Source organism: Porites lutea, chromosome 9, assembly GCF_958299795.1.
Source record: "Porites lutea chromosome 9, jaPorLute2.1, whole genome shotgun sequence".
In the NCBI taxonomy this organism is placed as follows: Eukaryota; Metazoa; Cnidaria; class Anthozoa; order Scleractinia; family Poritidae; genus Porites; species Porites lutea.
In genome coordinates, this window is record NC_133209.1 from 12,969,888 (window position 1) to 12,994,055 (window position 24,168).

General features: G+C 40.1%; 2 protein-coding genes across 2 annotated transcripts in view; both read right to left on the bottom strand.

Moving 5' to 3' along the window:
* Window positions 1–8,845, bottom strand: part of LOC140947800 (dynein axonemal heavy chain 12-like) — a 118,150-nt gene extending 109,305 nt beyond the window's left edge. The window contains exons 1-4 of the mRNA XM_073396996.1: window positions 8,708–8,845; window positions 7,450–7,613; window positions 6,485–6,575; window positions 3,951–3,977 (exon numbers count right to left, since the gene is read on the bottom strand). Coding sequence (XP_073253097.1) covers window positions 3,951–3,977; window positions 6,485–6,575; window positions 7,450–7,613 — 282 coding nt within the window. The 5' untranslated portion in view covers window positions 8,708–8,845. The remainder of the gene's footprint in view (window positions 1–3,950; window positions 3,978–6,484; window positions 6,576–7,449; window positions 7,614–8,707) is intronic.
* LOC140947971 (uncharacterized) lies at window positions 958–2,976 on the bottom strand. The gene is made up of 2 exons (XM_073397195.1): window positions 2,817–2,976; window positions 958–2,785 (listed from the first exon to the last, which is right to left on the bottom strand). Exons 1-2 carry the CDS (start codon window positions 2,974–2,976, stop codon window positions 1,398–1,400), a joined length of 1,548 nt encoding a protein of 515 aa, XP_073253296.1. The 3' UTR covers window positions 958–1,397.
* Window positions 8,846–24,168: the final 15,323 nt, after the last annotated feature.

The window sequence follows — 24,168 nt, forward strand, 5'->3', positions numbered from 1 at the left end:
TACATCTTCTTTAAAATGATCATCTGCTTTTACCACCGCTACTGCTCCTTCTGTGGTAGCTTCATCTCTTTCAAAATACTTCTTGAGGAGATTGGCGTGATAAACTTTCTCCTTTCCTTTTACTTTAACTCTGCAGTCGTTAAGGCCTACTACTGAACTCACTTCAAAAGGACCCTTCCACTGCATCAGCAACTTATTGTGATCAGTTGGTAGTAGCACAAGAACTTTCTCACCTGGCTGAAATTTTCTGACTCTAGTCTTGCGATCATAATAGTGCTTTTCTTTATCCTGAGCCTTCTGTAACTGACTGTGGGCTAATTTAACGGTTTCTTCCAACTTCTCACGCAGCTCAAAAACATACTGGTAGCTGTTTTAACTTCGGGTTCCTCTACTTCTTTCGTCCAACGTTCCTTAAGGATGGTCATTGGGCCTCTACCAGCTCTTCCATACAACAGCTCAAATGGGGAAAAACCAGTAGACTCTTGGGGAACCTCACGATAAGCAAACAACAAAGGGTTGATAAAGCGATGCCACTGTCTTCTGTTCACTACACGATCTCTTTAACATAAGCTTCATTGTTCCGTTAAACTTCTCAGTTAAACCATTACACATAGGGTGGTAGGGAGTGGTTGTGATCTGCTTGATACTCAGCAATCGTGTTACTTCCTTCATACAATCAGAGACGAACTGTGTACCAATGTCACTTAAAATCTCTTCAGGGACTCCCAATCGGCTGAAGATATTTACTAACGCCTCTGCAACAGTTTCAGTGTCAATAGTCTTCAAAGGAACGGCTTCAGGATAGCAAGTCGCAAAATCAACAAGTGTCAGGATGTACCTGTGTCCTTCTTCACTTGGTGGACTGATAGGTCCAACAAGGTCAATCAGGCTACTCTTTTAAACGGTTTATCAATCAAGGGCATCTTCTGTAGTGGCACCTTTGGAACGGATCCCTTGTTTACGGTCTTCTGACAGACGTCACATGATTTGCAGAAACGGGTTACATCACCTAGAATACCTGCCCAATAAAATGCACTCTGAATCTTCTCAGTCATCTTCTTAATACCTAAATGACCTCCCATTATAGATCCATGAGCCACTTCCATTATTCGGGGTCTTAACTGCACAGGAACCATCACTTGCTTCACAGGCTTCCCACCATTCACAAAAGGGTGTTTGTAGATGCGGTACAATATCCCACTCTTTACCTCAAAAGAAATCTCAGCTTGACCCTTCACTAGTACATCACCTTGGTCCCAGTACTTCTGTAAACTCTCATCTTCACTCTGCATCTGTTTAAGTTTCTGTTTATCTACAATGGGGCTCTCTTGGTAGCTTGGTACCTTTAAAGGGGTAACTTCACCGTCTTTCTTAGCTTGACTTCTCGTGGCTACAGCTCATGCTTCTTGCCAAGTTGGGTCTGGCTCATCTGCAGGTTGAGCTCCAGGAACGTTACCTATTATCAGGTCGTAAATGGCATCTGGGAGACACTGCGCTTCCACTTGCCCCTTGAGATAAGGTGTATCCACAGTAATTTTTGCAATAGGTACCTTCCTCGCGGTGTTGTCAATAAGCAGCATAACGTTAAAATCACCAGTAAACTGGTCCTCAGACACAAGACTCTTCTTAACTACTATTCCACTACAACCAGTGTCTCTCAAGACATCCACAGTCTTCTCTCCCACTCTTCCTTTAACAACAGGCATTTTCAACCGGTCGCCAGACAGAGGTTCAAGACAGGCATTGCTTACTATTAGGATCTTCTTACCACTGGCTAACAACAGTTTATCATCCTTAATGTAGGCTCTAACTTCTTCTGAGGGTTTAACCTCGGGTGGCTGAACTAAACAACCAGCACTCACTTGCCCACGCTGAACATGGAGACCATCCCTACTTTGTCCTCCTGACTTCTGTTTACCTGATCGACAGTTCCTCGCTTCATGACCTTGCTTGCCACATAGGAAACATTTCTTAACCAGAGATGGGCAGTTAACAGCCTTGTGGCCACGAGCGTTACACTTGAAACACACTACTGTCGTTGAATCACTCTGCTGATTCTTTGATTCATCCACCTTGGGCTGTACTTGTAGCTTCTTGCTCGCAGAGCTAAACAGATGCTTTCCGTGTGCTTCCAAGTACTGATCGGCAATCTTTGCTATCTGAACAAGCGTTTCCGGGGCTCTTTCACGAAGGTGAATAGCTAACTCTTTTGGACATGCGTCAATAAATTGTTCTTTTACAATTAAATCTTTCAGGCCTTCAAAAGAATTCTCAGAGTTCGACAGCTCTAACCAACGCAACAAGTATCTATCCAGTCGCACTATAAACTGTTCAGGACTCTCGTCAACTTCCGGCTTTGATGCTCTAAATTTACGACGATATCCGTCCTCTGTAAGGTCATATCTCTTCATCAAAGCTAACTTTACTCGATCATAATCTTGGGCTGCCTCCTCAGATAATCGTGAATAAACCTCTAGAGCACGCCCAGACAAAAGAGCACTAAGTATCGAAGCCCATCCTGTCTTCTCCCATTTAGCTGTAGTTGCGAACCTCTCAAATCGTTGTAGGTAAGCATCCAAGTCATCCTTGTCATCAACAAATGAGGGAAGCTTGGGTACCCTGGCCCTATCCTCTCTCACTTCAGCATGTTCGGTATCGTTACAGCCTTGTCCTAGACGAGCAAGCTCTAGTTCGTGCTCTCTCTTAGCAGCTTCAATAGCTTCTTTTTGCTTTAACAGTTCCGCTTCCAGCTCCAATTTTCTCAGATCGGGTTCTTGCCGCCTAGCTTCTTAATTTTTCTTCGTCTTCTCTTCTACGCCTTGCCTCCTTCTCTTCTTCTTCCTTTCTTCTGTCTTCCTCAAGTATTCGACGTCTCTCTTCCTTTTCATCTTCTAACTGTCTACGTTTTTCTTCCTTCTCTTCCTCCTCTCTCCTTCTTTCTTCCTCAAGTTTTCGACGTTTTTCTTCTTTTTTCATCTTCTAACTTTTGTTGTTTTTCTACAAACTCAAGCAGCTTTTCTCCCTCCGATCCGAATTCTTTGCCTATCTGCAAAAGCTTTTCCATTCCCACAGCAGTAGTTCACAGCAAACACACTTGATATACTTCCTCGTAGCAGTTCTTCTTACTTTCGCTGTAACTCCTTCTTCTTGAACTGTCCTTTTTCTGGTTACTGTAGTCGGCAAACAATTGAATTCCTCTCCCGGACAGGCCCCCGATGTTACACGGGTAATCTTTTAGAGGACGGGTAGCTTGCAAACCAAACTAAACGCAGGGTTGTCGGAACAGCAACAAGAAGATTTATTCCAAAAATGAACGTAGTTTCCACAAAGTAAAACTCCACAACAGCACGTGACTCGATAAACTTACACGGCCTCCGCCAACTTGAATTAACTTGATAAACTTACACGGCCTCCGCCAACTTGAATAAACACTACTTTCGTCACACTTGACTAAACACGACTAAGGTCAAACTCTCTTCACTTGTGAAAACTAGTTTAAACTTAACTCAGACTCGCCTACTTATATACTTTTACAATAAAGTTCTAGAACATTCCAAATAGTCTAATTATAGAGAGATTACAAAATATACCGCTTTAGAAACGCTTACACAAGATCCTAAAATAAACAAATTATGAACTCTCGCGAAGCTTCTAGAAAGTCACACTAGTCACGCAATACAATTTTTCGTAACAGTTACCTTTTTTTGGTGAGTGTAACTCTGTCAGGATTGGTCAGAATATCCAAAGCGAGGTATTGCTGGAAAGATCTATCTTTGCTGGCAATGTTGCTTATCAATTTATTAACTTAAACTGAAAGCTAAATGGGTCCAGGGAGGAATGTACACTATCATTCCATATGGGTCGTATATATGACCCTAGCCATCTGAAAAGGGTTAAATTGCAAATAAAAAAAATCATACATGAGAAAAAAGCAAATAAAATGAACTTACTCTTATTCTTCTCTCAGTACTCATCATCTGTAATAGAAAATAAAAATACATCGAAAGTCATAGGTCAAAATTAGATTGACAAGTTAAATATTTCTTAAACTGATATCGTTGATTCAAAATTGAAGGGCTCCATTCATTCTCCACTGAGCTTACAAATTGGCACCTAAATTTTCTTGTAGTACATGCACAACTATATATCATGAGTGTAATTTACTCAGCCTTTGTGCTTGCATAATGCTACGCAATATCTCACCAATGTATTGCAAGGTTAATCATTTCTAGTTATCCATTTCAGTATTATCAAGTTACATATCCCTTTCTTCAAACTATCGTGGTCAATGGCTGATGGTAGTCCCCCTCTGCACCCCCCTTGCACAGTGTTGTAGAATACATGTACGTGCAGCTTTGAAGTGAAGCTTAACCCAAGCTATGACCTTATTTAATCAGGAATATCACACCAAATGAATCAATTACATTGTATCATGCAGGGCTGAAAATTTACTTTAGCGCTTGGTGGCCAGCTGGGCCAGTTATTACCTGATTTCTTGGTTGCACAGCTCACAATTAAGTGGCCCTCAATTTCCACTATATTTGCAGGAATGTATGTTTAACAGATTTTATTGGTAAAAGAACTAGAAAATTAAATAATGCGCACAGAAATTCATTACTCTTTGATTAGATTAAAACATAATTCCGAGTGAAGCAAGGTTTATAAATTTCTTGAACACGCAGCATGTGGCTCAGGCATTGATCGCACAGTGAAGCAGAAACTCGAGTTGCAAATAATTCTATAGATCTCTTGGGTGTCCGCAGTCGACGTCATCCAGTTGTGAATTTAGGGTGCATCCTCTGTCTCAATAATAAGTGAATAAAATAAGCAAACTGATAATTTGCCTTTATACAGTGTAGGTTAAAAAAATTTTCACCTGAATTTAATTTTGACCTGTACATTCATGTTGTGCATTTGTACAAACTGAAATTAAAACTGACTTTTTTCTATCATCCATGGATGTTGCAAAATGAACAGTCGTTACAGTTTAAGACCCTTTTCTGATTTCCGAAAGAATGATTCTCACCTCAGGAAATGCTAAAATGATTTTACCTGTACATGTAATTTCACAAACATTTTAGAAGATGTACAAATAAAAGTGAAATTTATAGCACTTGTAGTTGTTATAGTACTAATATTATTATAAGATTAAATGCATTTTGGAGCTACTGTAGTCTTGTTTTAAAATACATGTATAGTAAACTACCCTGTGTAAGAACCTACTTTTTTTAAGTCCGGCAAAATAGGTTCTTGTATTCTGGGGTACTTATCAGTTGTTTCAGGATAAGTAGGTTCTTAATTAAATGCAGGTTCTTAATTTCTATGAAGGAGATACGAGAAAAAGAATTAAAGTATAAAGAAACTTGGGTTTGGTCCCTAAAATAAGTATTCACAACTGTACATTGCAAACATGCTTTATGCAAGCAAGGCCCATAAAGAAAATTTATTCAGTTTTTTATAAATAAACTTGTTTCTGTTGTAGAAATTACAGTTTGTTACAGTATTTTTTGGTATAAATTTGCAATTTCAAAGTCAAACTCGTTGGTAAAAATTAATGTCTATAATAATTTAACGCAAATCCACGGATAAAACCTGCTTGATCTTGCTTGGCTAAACAGGTTCTTGTATTCCGCGATATATTAAAGTTACAAATTCAAATGTAATCTACTCCCATGGATCAAATCAAGTCTGATTTCTCATTTCAGGACATATGATACACACCCCAAGGCGGAAATTCTTTCTCTATTAACCCATTCGCCCCTGAACCGCCCGTAACCGCCCATGCCGATCCAGGTCCTTTCTACCCTTTGTGATGTCATCAGTTTTAACGGTCAAGGACAACTTTCTTCGCTGACTTGTGCAGAGTGAAGAGATCTTTCAAACCATACCAGAATGAGCACAATTCAGTCAAGGACACCGGAGAAAGAAGCAAAAAACCACATGACATTGACCTGAAAATCTCCATGAAAATCTTGTTCCATTACCCACCTACCTTTCCTTTCACCTAATCCTAAGATCCTAAAAGCTTTCCTAAAAACTCTTCACACCAAATTGAAGCCTACTAAATGCCCAGCAAGAGAAAAAAAAATGAGGCAAGAAAAGCGAAAAAAGAAGGGAGGAGAGAAGGCGAAAAGTAAAAGTCAAGACTGCTGTGTCACTTTTAAACCCAAAAACTGTCGAAATTTTGCTTTCTGCGCATGCCCGAACTTCGCAAACCGATATTTTGCATCTGGATCAGAAGGCCGAAAGTGTACGACCTGTAAACCGGTTTGTGGTAAGTTTTAGCTCTTTATAGCACGACAGTGACCAGAAAACCACTCGACTAGCTTCAAAACGCGTTTTTCGGCAAAATCTCCAGGAGCGAATGGGTTAAAGGTAATCCAAACTGCATAATGTTGTAATGTTGCAGCAATTTCATTTCTTGTATAGAGCCCTTCAATTATTTCCATGAACAACAGTCAAGTGAATAGAATTTTTTGAGTACCTGTGATGGCATTTCAGGTTCACCAGCCGACATTGGTCTTCTCTTCAAACTTTCTTCTGTTTCTTCTTGAGCATGAACTGCTTTTTCATACCTATTATAAAGAAATATTTGCCCCACAATAATTACAAAAAATATAGGAAAAGAAGAAAAAAAGAAGTGGTGAGGAGACCTAACAGAAACTATAGGAGCTTATGAGAGGTTAGGCCTCCTCAAACTACGGGCTAGAGCTGTTTCACATCATTTGAAGAAAAGATGGCAAAAAGGCGAAGATGGAAAGATTTATGAACTGTTTTCATATTTTTAAGTAGACTGAGGTTACAAAAATTATGTGACTTTGCAATTGCTATGAAGACAAACTATGAAAGCATCCAACAATAAGCTTCATTTGCTTTTCCTGGGAAATGCAAGTTTCAGTTACTTTCAAAGATGTCCACAGACCATCTATCATTTTTCTCTTTTCCCCACCCCCACCTCTTTGCACTTGCAAGTAATAAAACTCCTGCAGATTTTATTTCTGACAATACATGTGTGTGTATGTGGGCTCAACAATCACTAAAGAGAAAATAGACAGTCTGTGAATAGGCCTAGAATTTTGCACAGTATGTGGCAAGCAGAGTTGAGTCCAATGATGTCCCTTTTCTGATACATTTGGTATGTTTTTGATGTGTTCCAGGGATGGCCAAAGAGCACACTGTGGCCATCTTATATGGAATTCTTCTCATGAGTCTTTTTTTAATCCCAGTCAATTCATACCACTACCATTATGGCACAAGAAACTTAATTAAAACTTTTGGAAACAGTTCTATGTTTACAATTGGAGGACTCTATAAACAAGGTCCACCTGTGGCCCGTCATTTCCCCTTTGGAGAGGAAGTTTTTTGTAGGGAGCCCTTCAATTGAAAACTAAAGTACATAACCCTCTACAGGCCATTAGCTACAATACTTTCAAGTACAGTACCACTTACAGTTTACTGGTCAAAAGTCCTTGCATGTGTTCACTTCTCCTGTAAGTTCTAAGGTAACTTTTCTCAAACTTTGAGCTTGGTGATGTCGGTGCTGTGATGGGTGGAAGGCGAGGCAGTTTGCCTGCTGAGTTTGTAAGCTGGGCCTGGTCATTTTTAATGGACATCTACAACACCAATCAAACAAAACATAATTATTAAAGGCAATTACTCAAATAAATTAACCACATTCAGTTTAGCTCTCCAGTCTGCCACTTTCCACCCTTTTTTCAAAACAGAGCTTTACAAAATGAGCCCAAAGAGCGGAGATAAAACCAAAATATTAAACGCATATGATTTAAGAGGGGTTTCATTATGGTTTGAAGCATTTTTAAACCGGCTATTCTTTTTTAATGAAACAACTATAAAAGGCAATGCTTTTATGCTTAATGCTACAATCCAAACAAAATTAATGTTTAGAAATAGACGCTAGTATGATCACTTTTTTCTCATGTAAGCAACCAAAACAGCTGTTTCGTCTCGGAGGTTAATCATCAACAACATCAACTTTGATTTCGGCAAATAATATACCGTAAAATTCCGAAAATAAGCCCCTCCATGTATAAGCCCCTCCAAATTTAAGCCCCCCAAACTCGTAACGCTAAAAACCTTCCGTTAAATTGCCCCTCCAAATATAAGCCCCCGGGGGGCTTGTACTTGGAAATTTCCCTCAAATACAAATATATTTACCAGAATTTCATTGCTCTACGACCGCGCGAAATATCAGAAGCCCTGTTTTTAGGTACAAACTCCAAAGAGGTCTTCCCAGTTACGAAAACACTCCAGGGAATATGTTCCAAAGGTTTCTTCCTTCTACTCATTCTAACACTAATCCGCCTTTCAGGAACCGGGCCCTGTCTTTTAGATTATTGGTTTTAAGCAAAAAAACCGAGCAAGCAAGGAAAGCATAGCGTCCTTTTACTACCCTCTTAAAAACGCGGCGAGAAAAGGAATATCTCCCGACAGGAATTCGAAAACACAGTCTACAGTTGTGGAAGAAAAGCAAGGCTGCCGTCCTATTCGATACGAATTACGGTAAATAATATATTAATTAGAAATTAAAGGACATAGCTTCCTTCCACATTTAAAGCACACAATCACTGCACATCTCCAACGCCATTACATTATTCCTCAAAATTCCTCAAAATTTCTGAAATGTAACTTAAATCTACAATTCTAAAGTATGATCAGAAATTGCTTCTTTTTTGTACTAGAAACTTACCTTGGATTGCTATCTAGAGGGACAAAATTCCCTTCGAAGCTTGATTTAACAGAGAAAAATGATCAACTGCACAAAATATACTTATTTTTTAGCAATATTCCATGCTTATTCGTTTACCAATATGGCCGCCATGACAAGTCTTTGTCGCCATAGTAATAGGCCACTAGTTATTAAAACATAAACCAGATGAGTCATCGATATGTCAGCGGCGTCTTACAAAATGACTGAAATCCCGTCGACTTCCGCTCACTTGATCGATCGCAGCGAAGATGTTATATTTGAGTTAGTTTGAGTTATAAAACGGTCAATACTGTCGTTTCCAGTTTATATCACTAAAACAATGTTAAATCTGTAATAGACTCAGCTGTATTGCATTGAACGACGCGGTTTGATGTTATTTAGTGTCAACACGTCACGAAATCCTATCTATCAAATATCGACCGAAACCTAACCGGAACTCGGCTGCTGCTACGAAAAAACGGAAATAAAATAAATCCCGCGAGGGTGCGAATCCCATCCCAGCTTTATTGCTGTCATTTGAGTGTCAAACAGTAGTTTTCTAGCTTTTCGACTTTCACCTACGAAAGTTTATGAAGTTCATAATAAAAAAGTTCTACTTTCACAATCAGACGTGCCAACATCCAACCCCAGACAACGGCTAGTTGTTGGAGATTCACCAAGAGGACAATTGGGCCCGGGAATTGGGCAAGCACGGGTACACACCGGTTTCCACCGTTTTACCGAAATCGATCGGATTTTTCATAATAAATATATTTCTAGCAATAAAATTCCTTTCCAAGTTGAAATCTGGAAATGTTGTCCACTACAATAGGGACCTTAAGACTGTACGCGGCCGAGGAGGACGTCAACCGGAAGTGAAATGTTCAATTCTTGGAACTAATTAGCATAATGCCGCAGCGTCGACCTGAAGTCGCGACGCTGAAACGTAGTTACTAAAACAAGGAATGACCTACAATGACCTACAATGATCTACAATGATCTACAATGACCTACAATGAGCTACTATGACCGAACGTGTAATCCCTGTAATGAGCTAAAATGAAGATTTTAGAAAAAGATAAAAAAAAAAAAGATCAGGGGACGTGTGTCGTAATTACTAAAACAAGGAATAACCTACAGTGACCTACAATGACCTACAATGATGTACAATGATCTTCAATGATCTACGATGAGCTACTACGAGCTACAATGAGCTACTACGAGCTAAAATGAGTTAAAATAAACCCTACAATGAGCTACAAAATGACAGACAATGATGTTTGTCTTGTGTCACGCTTGGACGTGACACTAGGCTTATAGTATTAAATTGCCAAGCACATTTTGAAAAGGCAAAACAAAAATTGTACCTGATCTCAGGTAACTTGAGAAAGTTGAAAATAGATTATTGCAATCGCGTTTTTAGCGGTATAGCACTATTATACCCTGTATTGACGGAAGTCTTGCAGTCACTCCCTTAGTATGGGCCGCTGAGCAGGATATGGATTTTACTACTTAGCGTTATGCATCAGTCAATTCCACCTGCGCCCAGGCCCCCCCCGGGCTGACCCCGGGGCATTAGCATTTTTTTTGCCTTGGATGGCAAATTCCCGGGGGTTGGGACTCTTGAGTTGTCAAATTCCCCGGGGTGGGGACAAAAAAAGAGGGCAAATGCCCCGTCTTCCGTCAACACTGTAACATTTTTCATTGATCGCACAGTCAAATAGTGCCGTTTTAAGCATTTTAATGTGCGATTTTTTTGGTTTAATTAACGTCTTCCTTTGTAATAGCACGAGGATTCTAATTAAGACTTCACTCCGCGACGACTTGCACCAGTTTTAATATGGTTTTAGTATTGGTATCAAATTATTGAAATTAAAATTAATAGAGCGCTGTAAAGTTATATGTTATGAATAGTTTTATAAATATGAAAGGATGTTCTTCAAATAATATCAACAGAAATTTGATTCAATAACCAAAAAACGTTGATTCACATCGATAGCTCGAATTTCGCTACGTAATTCTGGCTTGATAAGCAATGAAGAAATGCATACATACATTTAAAATCGAGAACATGCCTTTACAACCCTCTACAATTTATTTCTGTCCTTGACAAATGAGCCATTCTGCTTTTCTTCCAGTAAAACCTTATATTCTGATAGGAAACCGCGTGCGTGTCAAATGCTCGGGATTGGCCCGGGGGTTGGCAAATGCCCGGCCCCCGGGCAGTGCAACATTTGCAAATGCCCCACCCCCGGGACTGACAAGGCGAGCAAATGCCCCGCAGTTGCCCGGGGGGGGGCTGGGCGCAGGTGGAATTGACTGATGCATTACAAACAGAGCATCCTGTTGGACCGAAAGCCATTTAAAGGGTCTTATGATGTCTTATACAGGCCAGGGTATTTGAAAAAAAAAAATGACAATTTTTCTTTTAAACAGGGTCAGAATTTGAAGGCCTCCTTTGTTCATCTCTTCCCTTACGTCCCTTGAAGATCGGTAGTTTCGAAAACGAAGCACTCGAAAACGAAGACCGAAGCACGAAGCACCCAAATCTCGAAAACGAAGCACCCAAAACTCGAAAACGAAGCACCCTAGATCGAAAACGAAGCACCCAAAACTCGAAAACGAAGCACCCTAACTCGAAAACGAAGCACCCTAGATCGAAAACGAAGACCCCAAAATCTCGAAAACGAAGCACCCAAATCTCGAAAACGAAGCACCCAAAACTCGAAACCACTGTAGCTTTAATAACTGCAACTTTACGTCTTGCATGACGCAATCCGAATCAGGTGGAGGAAGCGGATGCGTTCGCACCTCCAAAGGTCCACAAAATCAATCCCAAGGTTTTATAAGAGCCTACCAACTGTTTAACTGAACGTTTCTAGATAGGATACATTGTATTAATTTTATTATTGGTCTCGCTATACTTGATACATCTTACCTTAATATGCGTTTTTTCGGTACACATGCACGTTTATGTAGACTTCAAAACTGTCTGTCAGCAGATTTTGGCGTATTCAAGTACGCGTGAGCAGTAACACAAAAGGTCTGAAACGAGGCTGAAAACGGAGTGTGAGGCTCGCCCTTATTACTCTTAGCCACGCTTTACCGACTTCTTTACTGATTTTGAGAGAAAAACCCGACTGTTTTGCAGTCTACCATATTGGATATTTATGACACTGCGTGATCAGATCAGATCAGATCCCGGCAGAATTTGTTCTAGGGTAATAGCCTGGTTCAGGCTCTATGGTGGGGAGCAGGAGAATTTTAAATTAAAAGGAGTGAATAAAAAAAAAAGGGAGAGTTAAACTACTGAGAAGGCGGCCGGTGGGGCGACTAACACCTGACTGGCTTTTATTGGCAATACAGTAACATTCTAGAAATAGTTTGGGCGTTCGGGGTTTTCTGATCACGTCCAAAACATAGCCTCCCACTGGGCCTCCCACGCAGCGGCGGAAATGCATTTACAACTTGAGTAGATTTGAACTGAATTCGATTCATTATCCATTTGATTTCTGCTGTATTTACATTGGTCTCGTGTTTATAAAGGACAGACCGTTGTCGAGTTTTTGGGTGCTTCGTTTTCGAGATAGGGTTGCTTCGTTTTCGAGTTTTGGGGTCTTCTTTTTCGAGATTTGGGTGCTTCGTTTTCGAGATAGGGTGCTTCGTTTTCGAGATTTAGGGGTCTTCTTTTTCGAGTTTTGGGTGCTTCGTTTTCGATCTAGGGTGCTTCGTTTTCGAGATTTGGGTGCTTCGTTTTCGAGATTTGGGTGCTTCGTGCTTCGGTCTTCGTTTTCGAGTGCTTCGTTTTCGAAACTACCCTTGAAGATCCCCTTGGATCGACTGTTGGGGTGACTGTGTTTGTTCAATTTGTTTGAAAAAGAGACAAGACAAAATAAAACTAATGCGAAAGGTTGCAAGGGATGGTTTGGACAAAAGTCACAGTATCATCATACATGAATTATTACACTGTAAATTTATCTCCAAGCGTAATAATTAGAGATGCTGTCATCGTTAAATGGGCTCATGCAGTAGACTAAATGCGTTACGTTTACGCACACATGTCCCCTGATTTTTTTTTTGTCTTTTTCTAAAATCTTCATTTTAGCTCATTACAGGGATTACACGTTCGGTCACAGTAGCTCATTGTAGGTCATTGTAGATCATTGTAGGTCACTGTAGGTCATTGTAGATCATTGTAGGTCATTGTAGGTCATTCCTTGTTTTAGTAACTACGGACGCCGTAAACTAGGAGTTTGGCCGCCTCGTTAAACGGTGAGTCGGTTTTCTTGTTTTCAGTGCAGAAATCGCTTTTCGTATAGGATTTTCGATCTATTTCACTTCAAGGGACACATTTAAGTGTTTTTAGTGTGGTTTTCTCTCGAGATTGACTCTTATTTTTTTGCTATCAAGCCTTTTGGGTTCAGTGTTTTGGCCGCAACTATGTAACTGCTTATTTTTAAGGGAATAACGTTCTCGCTGTAGAATAGTATTTGAAAAATTTAAGAGAAGAGAAGAATAAAAATTGTTGCGAAACAAATATCTCGGCTTATTAAATTGAACATGTCAGAGAAAATTGAGATCTTCAATAAGACGCCATGGTTCATTTATTAACTTTCATAATCGGTCAGAAGAGGAAGACTGCGGACTGCGGCGGACTGCAGACTGCGGACCAGGGGTAAAATACAGACTGCGTGTAAAATGCAGACTACAGACTGAGAGTAAAACGTAGGCTGGGGCAAGTTGCAGACCGAGCATAAACTGTAGTCGCGGAAGGGTTTAAGGGCAAATAAAATCCCGCAAAACAAACACTTACTTGACGACGTATATCTGCTTTCACAAATCCATTCATTCTTCTCTGGATATTCGTCGACGACCCCAAAACATAATCGCAATCTTGAACCTTTTTTTTTCCGTCCGAGCATGGATAATGGATAGACTTTACTTTCTATTATCCATTGTCCGAGAGACCTCACTCTCCAGTTTTCGGTACACTTGACCGTGAATTGGTACAACACAGGCGGGGGGTGGGGGGGGGGGTGAACTTGGTAGTTTGTTTGTCCTGACGATCTTGGCCATCGTGACGTCACGAAGAGAGAAGCGCGCGCAACTTCGAGGAGTTTTCGGAAATGGCGCCGTTGCCATTTCCAAATGCTACTTGTAAAGTTGGTTTTCCTGGATACTGACGCTCCAAAATGGTTTTTGTCACGGTAGGATAGTGCAGTTCCAACATCTCTTTCCGAGCAGGTGAGTGAAATGTGCATTAATCCAAAAAAATAACGCGTATGAGAGCTGTAAACAGTTTCGGTCAATTTCCTCGAGTGGAATAATGTGCCGCAAAAGTTTGCATGTTCGCACAGTAATATCGCTTTTCTCGAAATCGGTGAGGTGTTGAACATCGAAACTTGACATGAGGGTAGGTTACTTCTATTGGAAAGCATTGCCTCTGAGGTTAATTGAGATAAAGTAGCAGAAAAAATGATCAGTCCATTCGAGTGTGCCAGCGTAGCCGCCAAGGTACAGTCCCAAAACTGATGGAATGGTATTCATTACTTTGCTGTTATCTCCAATAATGCCAATAGTACCACCTATTCAAGCTCTCTTTTCGGGATAAGTAAACTTCAAAGTAGTTTTTGTTAGAGGGAAAGTATAGTTGCAACAGCTCTTTCCGAGAAGGAGAGTTAATTGTATTATATTCTGTTGATAATTACCTCGTAAACAGTTTAAGCCAATTTTATTTGTCGCAGAAATTTGCATGATCGCATATTAACATCGCATGTTTTAGAAAATCGGTTCGGTGTGGAAATTCGAAGCTTGGCAGAAGGGTAGGTCAGCAATAGTGGAAAACATTGTCCTTGATGTTTAATGGGAGAAATTAGCAGTAAAAATGATCAGTCCATTCGAGTGCGCTCAATATTGATATAAACAGATCAGATGACAGATGACCTCGACTCGGTTACCCCGGCACAATGTAAGTCAATTATTTTTCGGTTCTAAGAAAAAGTAAACCAAAGACTTCCCTCAACACTATGTATCTATAATAATTACACCAGGAATATATATATTTTTAACACTTGAAGGTTGTAGCATCTTGTTGAAGCAAAGGATATTTCTCTGTAATACCTATAAGCTTACATTAAGTTTTCATATTTAATAGCAAAACAAATTAATAAGATTTACATACAGCTCCAAACATGGAAAAAACACTCGCTTCTTACATTTGTTTAGTTTTAATGAATTGTTTACACAATTTGATAGTCTAGTATGAACATCATGACGCTATGTTTCGTGACCTGTCCACGCCACTTTCGCAATTTTTGTAAACATCCCTGAGGTTTGCGACTTTTATCCCACTGATCATTTTTGCTAACTTATTAGATGACTGACTTCTATCACTAATTGAGAGACCTATACCATATTAACGTCATTTGTTTTTCTCGAAACTAAATTCTACTGGGCTCTTTAGTTATGCGTCTCTAAAGACGCCCCGGTAGGAGTTGTACCATCTGGTCGATCTCGGGAAGTTCTTGATTTTTTACGATGGAAATGCTCTTTCCTAGAATATATTGCAATTTTACTATATAGCATTGATAGATAAACACATACCTTCGGTCGTTTCATCGCAACGTCTCGACTTTTACCTCTTGAAACCACGAAACAATTTCGCTCGCTGAAACGATTTAAAGTTCCCGGGATAAATTTCTCGTGACGTCACGATGGCCAAGATCATCCGCCGCGCGATCCCTATTGGAGCGATTGGCGAGTTCATCACCCCCCCCCCCCCCCCCGGTACAACACGATGTTTACGCTTAAATAAAAGCTGCTGACCCAAAATACTGTACAGAAAGAATTATGGCGATAAAAATGAGAGTAAATCATTCCAACAACAAAGAAAGATGTTCTGCAGGAAATTTGGATGACCTTCTATGAAAGTATTGCAAATCAAGCCAGAGGAAGGTACGCGGACCTAAGCTGTTCGGACGTTCATTGAAACTTCTGGCGAATGTGCAATGTACTTCGACAAGGAAGCGAGGTGTGTAACTGATACCAGAGCAGGCGTATTTTGCTGCGCGATCGATTTGGACTTGCGACTGACCGAGCGTTGGGGCGAGTCAAAAAATGATTCAATACAGTAAAACGCCTGCTCTGAGGCTATAATTCACCTGTTTGGAGAAGAAGGAGCACAAATGTTTAAAAAGTCTGCAGTCGATCTTAATTCTGCATTTTACCCCTAGCCTGCATTTTACACGCAGTCTGCATTTTACCCCTGGTCCGCAGTCTGCAGTCTGCAGTCCGCAGTCTGCGTTTTACACTGACCGCTTTCATAATAAGTATTTTATTTTGGTCACTTTCAGTTTTTTAATAGCGCTGGAGTGGTCTGAAGATCAAAATCGCCTTAGTATGGGAAGTTCTCATAACAGAACCATATCGTTTTAAAGCAAGAACAACGGAAAGGGGGGAAATCTGGCAACAGATAGCTGATAACCCGAACTCCGATCATACCCTCAAGTTTCCCTCCAAGAAATTCGGGGGATTTTAGAGAAACTGGAGTCATAGCCGGCAGCACATATTTTTCTTTCAATAAAAGATCAATTAGATGTCAATCAAGCAACACTTCACAAGTTTTCTAAAAGACGTCATGGAATTAAAACACGATAGCATTTATACTTTATCCTCTCTCGTCAAGCGAGCACTCAACGCTTCAAACTCAACGCACTGCCAAGGTTTTGCCAAGGTGGCGGCGTCCTCGCTCCAGGCTTTCTCCGGCAAACCCTCGCGCGCGTCTTATTTTCGCTTTGCTCGTTTAATACGTCCTATACTATACTGTCTGAGAGCCTGGCACAGGCTAACAATCTCTTTACCGCCGCGTCCAGGGGCCCGTTTCTCAAAAGTCCCGTTAACTCTACGGGCCCGAAATCAAATACCGTAAAATTCCGAAAATAAGCCCCGGGGCTTATATTTTTCAAAGGCCCTTTTTGAGGGGCTTATTTTTGGAGGGGCTTATATTCGGAGGGGCTTATCTACGGAGGGAAATTTGCGTTTCAAAATCGATTGGGCTAGCCTTATAAATAGAAGGAAATTTACCGTTTTTGCCTTATTTTACTTTGCATTTGAGGGCAATTTCCAAGTGCAAGCCCCCCCCCCCCCCCCCGGGGTCTTATATTTGGAGGGGCGATTTAACGGAGGGTTTTTTGCGTTACGAGTTTGGGGGGCTTATATTTGGAGGGGCTTATACATGGAGGGGCTTATTTTCGGAATTTTACGGTATTCAAAGCGAAATAAAAAGAATAAGAGCGCGAGTCCTGGTTAGCAAACTACTGCATTTTGTTTCGTTAACTGACAGTTTTATCATGTAAGATGCAAAACTATTCAAACCTCGATCTTTAATGGAAACCGCGACAGCTTACCGGGCCCGTTAATTATCGGGACTTTCGAGAAACGGGCCCCAGGGTATGATGAAATAATCCGGCGATTTGCAAGGCTTCATCTGAGGGGAATGGAACTGGCCAATTATCCAGAACCCCATGGAAGGAGGACTGTAGGGCCGGAGTTAAAATCCACAAAAATTCCCGGGAATTTTCAATTTTAGATGCGTTTTACGGCTTTAAGAAGGTTGGTTTTTTCATTGATCTCCCCCACACAGTTTCCAATCAGAAAAATATAGATTAACTTGGGATGGAAAGTGTGAAAAATTCAGCGTCCTTTTCAGCTTAACATGGCTTAACTCAAGCCCAGAGGGGGTATTCCGGATTTCAAGTTACAGGGATGATCGAATGGGGGCAAAGATCAAAACCCCAAAAAATCGCTGGACCAAAATTTATCCCCCCAAAAAATCCCATGCCGAATTTCCGAGCCATAATAAAAATTTCCAGGAAACATAGAATGATATAACACGAAAAATAGAAAGATTAGTTTTGAATACCCAAAAAAATCCCTTCTTATAGCCAAATTCGTTGTATCCCGCTGCGCGTTGTGCAAACTTCAAAGGAATTTTGGGTTTTTCTGTTCCGTCAATCATCTTAGCGGACCTCTTAGGAAACACATCTTCGTGATTGGTGCATTTCGTTCCACTTTCTTCGTTTCTGTGTTTCAAGGTTCGTTGCCTGGATCGTCCAGTTTCGGGCAATAATCTTGGAAGATTTTTCTGATCATTCTTATTCTCGTCTCTTTCCCTCGACAAAAAGTCCACTCATCATCGCCATTTCCTTCGCTATTCTTGAGCAGTCTGAGTCTAGAGTCATTCTCAGTTTTGTTTTTGCAGGCCAAGCTAGGCGAGTGCTTTGCATTGTGATTAGCATTAATTCCGCCCCCACTCAAATGATTGACGGAACAGAAAAACCCATTCGAAGTTTGCAACGCGCAGCGCGATACAACGAATTTGGCTATAAATCAAGCTACTCAAAAAAATACTTGCCAAAATTTTCCTACCCCAAAAAATCCCGAAATCGACAATTTTAAACCCCAGAAAATCCTTCGATCATCCCTTTCACTTGAAATCTGGGGTAATATTCCTAGGACTTCCAATAATACCCAAGAAATCCCTGGACCAAAACTTAACCCCCAAAAAATCCCATGCCAAATTTCTGAGCCCTAAAAACTACCAAGCATTAAGTGATATTCCACGAAAAATATTCAAAATAAAGCATTCACAGAACAACGCGTGCCGGGATACCCAGGCACTACCACGAATCTTCAGAGGTTTTGAATACCCCCTCCTCCGCCCAGCCACAAAAAAAAAACATTATTTATAGCTCCTACTTAAATCAAGCCACCCCCAAAAAGAACGGAAGCGAAAATGTCAAACCCCCCCCCCCCCCGAAAAAAATTCCTTTGATCATCCCCGTCAATTGAATCGGAACTTGAACGCCGGAGTACCCCCCCCCCCCCCACAACCCCCCATGGGAGTTACATTGATGTATTATCTCGCTGTGTGCAGCGAAACTACAACACCACCAGAGCTATTGTTAAATCAGCCCGAGGTCTAGTATTTCTGATTTTCAGTTTTGACCTTGAAATCGCGATTTATTACAGATATGTGAGCGTTACCTCATACATGATAGTATACACTGGGGACACTGAATAAAAATTCTCCCCCTGTATTTTTTATGTTTGAATAAACGAGGTCGAATTCAAAGAAAATCAGTTAGACTTTCCGCGTCTTCGAACAAGGAACATTGTCAAAATTTCCTTGAAGAAATGCAATATCTTTTTCCTTTACTTCGTCCACAGAGGAATTCATAATTGACGGGTGAAAACCTTCATCTCGGTTGTCTGGTTTTCCACCGGTTTGCGAAAATGTGACATAAGTAAATAAGGCCAAACCGGAAGGGTCCCGACAGGAAGCTTGATCATTTAAGCGGAAGTCTCTCTTCATTTGCCAAACTACTGCTGAATTGTTAATTGATCACCGAAAACTCACCCTCCCTTTACGCCCGTGGAAAATTGTCTCCCCATGAGGAGGAGGTACATATGTACTGTTGCAGTTATGTCCTATCTTGTGAACATGTCCTCTGACGTAATGTGATATCCAAGCCAATCAGGTCATGTGATCTATCGTGGTAGTCGCGGCACAGGACTAATAATTCGACGTGATAGAATTACAAAACGGTGGAGGAGGAGTGTGTTTCTATGTGAAAAGTTCAATAAATTTTACCAAACGAAATGATTTAAACATGGACACTCTTGAAAATCTATGTCTAGAAATTCAAAAACCTAGATCTAAACCGTTTGTTGTTGCCACGTGGTATAGACCACCTGATTCTCCTACTAGTAGTTTCACCTTTCGAAACTTCAATTGGGAAACTCGATTCCGAAAATATTGAATATTTTCTAATGGGAGACCTTAACTGCAACATGATTGCTTCTCGATATGACAATAATACATGCAAATTAATGAGTATCACTGATATTTATGGTCTACAACAACTTATCACTGAACCAACCAGAATAACTCCGACTTCTGCAACTTTGATTGATGTAATCTATCCTAATTGTCCAGATAAAGTTGTGTGTTCGGGGGTTCGTCATATCAGCATTAGCGATCATAGCATAGTTTTTGCCTATCGAAAATTATCCGTGAATGGAATGTCTGGTGGGCACAATGCTGTAACACAGAAACTTTCGAAAATTTAATCGAATAAATTTTCGGAACGATATTGCATCTCATTGTTGGGATCACATATACAATTCAACTGATCCCAATGAAATGTGGCTACAATGGAAATGCTCGTTTCTATCTATTGCTAACAAACATGCTCCCTTGAGAGCAATGCGTGTTCGCACGCGCAGTTCCCCATGGATTACATCTGAGCTTAAGAAACGAATGCATGATCGGGATATTCTAAAGATTAAAGCAAGTAAATCGAATGATTCAAATGACTGGTCACTTTTTAAAAAACAACGCAATATAGTAAATAGCGAAATCAGATTAGCCAGATTAGACCATCGATGACAGACTTGATTGGAGTGGCCATATCGAGAAAGTAACAAAGAAAGTCGCTTCTGGTATTGGGGCCATAAAACGAATAAGGCACCTTGTCCCTCAGGCGACCTTACAACTAATATATCAAACTTTAATACAGCCACACTTTGATTATTGCAACATTGTTTGGGGAAACTGTGGGATAACTTTACGGAATAAGGTTCAAAAGCTACAAAACAGAGCAGCCCGTGTTTTGACCTACTCAAGCTATGACGTAGATGCTGGTCATCTTTTCAAACTTCTAGGGTGGAAAAACCTAGCTTGCCAGCAACAAATTCAAAAAGCTACGATGGTTTACAGGTCTCTGCACGGGTTGGCTCCAAGCTATCTTAGTTCTAAATTTGAAAGGCGAGAAGTCGCATATAACCTAAGGGACTCTGAAAATAAACTCACTGTTCCATTACCGCGCACAAACTATTACAAAAACAGCTTCAGCTATAGTGGCGCCATTCTCTGGAACAGTCTTTCTTGTAACTTAAGGGAAGCAGAGTCCTTTGGGCAATTTAAACGATTGCTCAAAGAACTGTAACCAACGGCATTCGTGGAAAGCAGCTTTTTTATTTAAATATTTTTATTATATTAGTATTAGGCATTTTTAAAGCTGACGAATTTTGTTCCGTGGATAAATAAAGATTATCTATCTATCTATCTATCTATCTATCTATCTGGAAAAGAATCTCCGTTGCAGTTTGGTCTTCCAGCAAAATTTGCAATTCTAGCGGGTCGGAGACGGTAGTAAACTGTTTGTCAGTTGCAAGGTTTAGTAAACATGGTGGCCGAAAGGCTGCGAAGGAGAGTATATTTAATGCTGTTTTTGCATTGTACAATAAGAACTTCGAAAAAACAAGACCAGCTGTGCGTCGTTAAAGTTAAGTTTACTGTTTTTACATGTTATAAAAATATGAAGAACGCATTGAGCAGTTTTTCTCCGGCTCTCATTTACGTATCGATCAGCTCAATTTTAGCCCATATTCAGTTAAGATAGCGAAAACTTGTCGGAGAGGACAGGGCAAATGGCTTTGTTTAAAATCTTTTCGCCCTCTACGTCTCTATACCGATCATAATCAACTCCGCATCCTATGAATATTGTGAACTCGAATAAAACGCGAACGCTTACGACAATGTGTCCATGACTGATCGTTGCCGTTTATTATGGAAATCTAGCGTTCATAGACCGATCTTTTAACCCTTTAAGTCCCAATAGTGACCAACATCAATTTTCTCCTAACAATATCCATACATTGTCAAAAAATAAAGTTATGAGAATTAATGAAATGATCACCAAAGAGAAAATGCCAAGATCGTTTATCAAAGTCTCTCAACTAATTCTTAAAGGAAATGTATGGAGATCAGTTTGGAGAATTTGTATGTGGATACTGGGGCTTAAAGGGTTAAGCGTAAAACGCGTGAGTTCGCTGTTTGTGTTGTATTCTTGATTAGCGCAGGAAAAGTTAGTGTTTTTTTTTAATATGACCGATGACGGCTGACTGTGAAACGGTTGTTGTCAAATCACTAGTTTTTCTAGAAAGTTGTCGGTGACTTTCGGTGTTTGATTGGTAGGAGACAGATTCAGTTATCAAAAAATGTGACTCCTTTCTTTAAGGTGGCTCAACTGGATTTTTTGGGGGGGATACCTCCCAAGTTTGAGCATTAACTGCGTCGGCATGAGTAAAGGTATGGGAAAAAGATTACCACAACTGTATTATATAAAGATGAAAATTTCTTATGATCTGGGTTTTATTGCAATCGGAGTCGCCATAGCAACGTAATGACGCTATTACGCTTTTTATTTATCTTTGTGTTTCTCTGTACCAGGAGTTTTTTGAAGAAATCGCTTAAGGGAGTATGTACCTACCATCATTGTCTCCATTATGGCAAAGTTTAAACAAATTCTATGAGAGCGTTTTCGAAATATTTTGACACGCAGTTTTAACAATCATAAAAACAGTGAAATAGCATGCTATCCACACAATTCGCTAATATTTTAAGAAAATGACAAGCTTTGGAAACGCGGCTTCATCCCATGGTGGTTTGATTCCATTGAAAACTGCATGCAAAAAAAGAGCGGAATTGCTTTGGGCGATCGCGAGCAAGAAGAATTTTATTAACTTGCATTCAGCTGCTTTTGTTACAGTTTTTGGACGTAATTTGGTCCATGCCTACAAATTTCGCATTTTTCAAAAAACCGCTCGATAAATTTTTTTTATAAATTCGACAATCTCGCGATCAATAAATATTCCCTACAAGTTTCAAGAACATTGAAAGCAGGGAGGGCTTTTAAATTGGGCCTCAAATATAACCAATTTTTCCCCCAGATTTTGTGTTTACAAGTGAGCGTCCTCATTATTCACAAGCATTGTTTTCAAGTTTCATATACACGTGCACATTTAGCAAAAAGATAGAATTTGCATAAGCGATTTCTTCAAAAACTCCTGGTACAGAGAAACACAAAGATAAATAAAAAGCGTAATGGCGTCATTACGTTGCCATGGCGACTCCGATTGCAATAAAACCCAGATCATAAGAAATTTTCATCTTAATATAATACAGTTGTGGTAATCTTTTTCCCATATCTTTACTCATGCCGACGTAGTTAATGCTCAAACTTGGGAGGTATGCCCCCCAAAAAATCCAGTCGAGCCACCTTAAGTCCACAGTTTGCGATAACTCAAATCCTGGCCTGACGCCGAGCGAGGCCTGGATAAAGAAACCACATTTCGCGCTGTCGCAAAATGCGGAATTTATTCAGGGGCACCCAACGAGCGTTTTCTGTAAAATATCTGTTCGGAGAAGCAAATATTGCCTAGAATTTTATATCACTTGAGGACGACTAAAAGTTTCTAGATGATCGTTCCATTCATGTAAAATTCTCCACGCTTGTGTAACAAATTCCTTACGATTTTCTGAATTTTAATTTTTCCCATTTTACTGCCAAGGTTAAGCTAAAAACAAGGAAACCGAAAGTTTTCGGATTCGAAAATTTGATGGAGAGAGGAATCAGAAAAATTCTCACTTTTGTAATACGTTAAATTACATCTAAAATTTTCGAGAAAATAATACTGAAGCCTTTGTAGATCTAAAAGTTCTCTGGGTAGCCTAAAAAGTGTTTTCAATGTATTTAGGAGGACACAGTCGTTGGGTACCTCTTGTTATTGGAAGGACATGGAATGAATTATGTGAAAATGTGACTCTTTAAGTTCGCCATGGTTTGCGATTTTTTTTGGGCGCAAACCTTGGTTTTATAACATAGAACACAGATTGAGTTAACTCAAAATACGTCACAATTGTCAGACCACATTATGCGTTAGCGCAAACCTTGGTTTGAGTAAAGTGCACTTTTTTTTTCCAAGAATGACCTCTGACGCCGGTCAGGTAAATGAGTGGACGCGATTTGTGAGCTAAGAACTGAAGAGTTAAACGCCGTATTTTGCAATAACGCAAATGGTGGTATCGAAACATTACCGTAGTTTGAAATGCCGCAAACTAAGTGTTCTGCAAAAAGGACCATCTTTTGAAACGCATATGTTATTTCAAAATTTGTCTTTATCTTAAAAAAGGGCAGTTCTTATTGGTCCGTGTAGTTGGTCGAACCGAAAAGGGTGATTATACCATGAAAGGAATACTTTCATTGAGTGTCGGATGAGGATGATCGGCAAATCTCCCTGTTTTAAATCACAGAAATCACTGGGATGCCATTGATGTTCTAAAGTAAATAGCTAGGTGGATGAATGTCCTGTCAATCATAACTTGGAAGTCTCTACTTTTTTTGGCTAGTGTGTGAATCCTGACTGCCAAACTGAAATGTTTGCTGGGTATATGCCGCTGGCCTTTCAGAACCCCTCACCCATTATTGTAAGTGTCTATTCTGCGGACCCTATAGGAGCCATCTTATCCACATATCATCACATCACATATTCTATGCATCTATGTTGTACAGTTAACTTTTCAGCCGCGAATCTTCTGTTGAATTCCTAATTAGAAT

What these genes read in the sequence shown, in the direction of transcription:
- LOC140947971 (XM_073397195.1), bottom strand. Translation starts at nt 2,976, where the DNA reads ATGAAAAAAGAAGAAAAACGTCGAAAACTTGAGGAAGAAAGAAGGAGA. An exon ending in AGAAGAGAAGGAGGCAAGGC is followed by an intron (nt 2,786 to 2,816) that starts GTAGAAGAGAAG and finishes AAAATTAAGAAG; the next exon opens with CTAGGCGGCAAGAACCCGAT.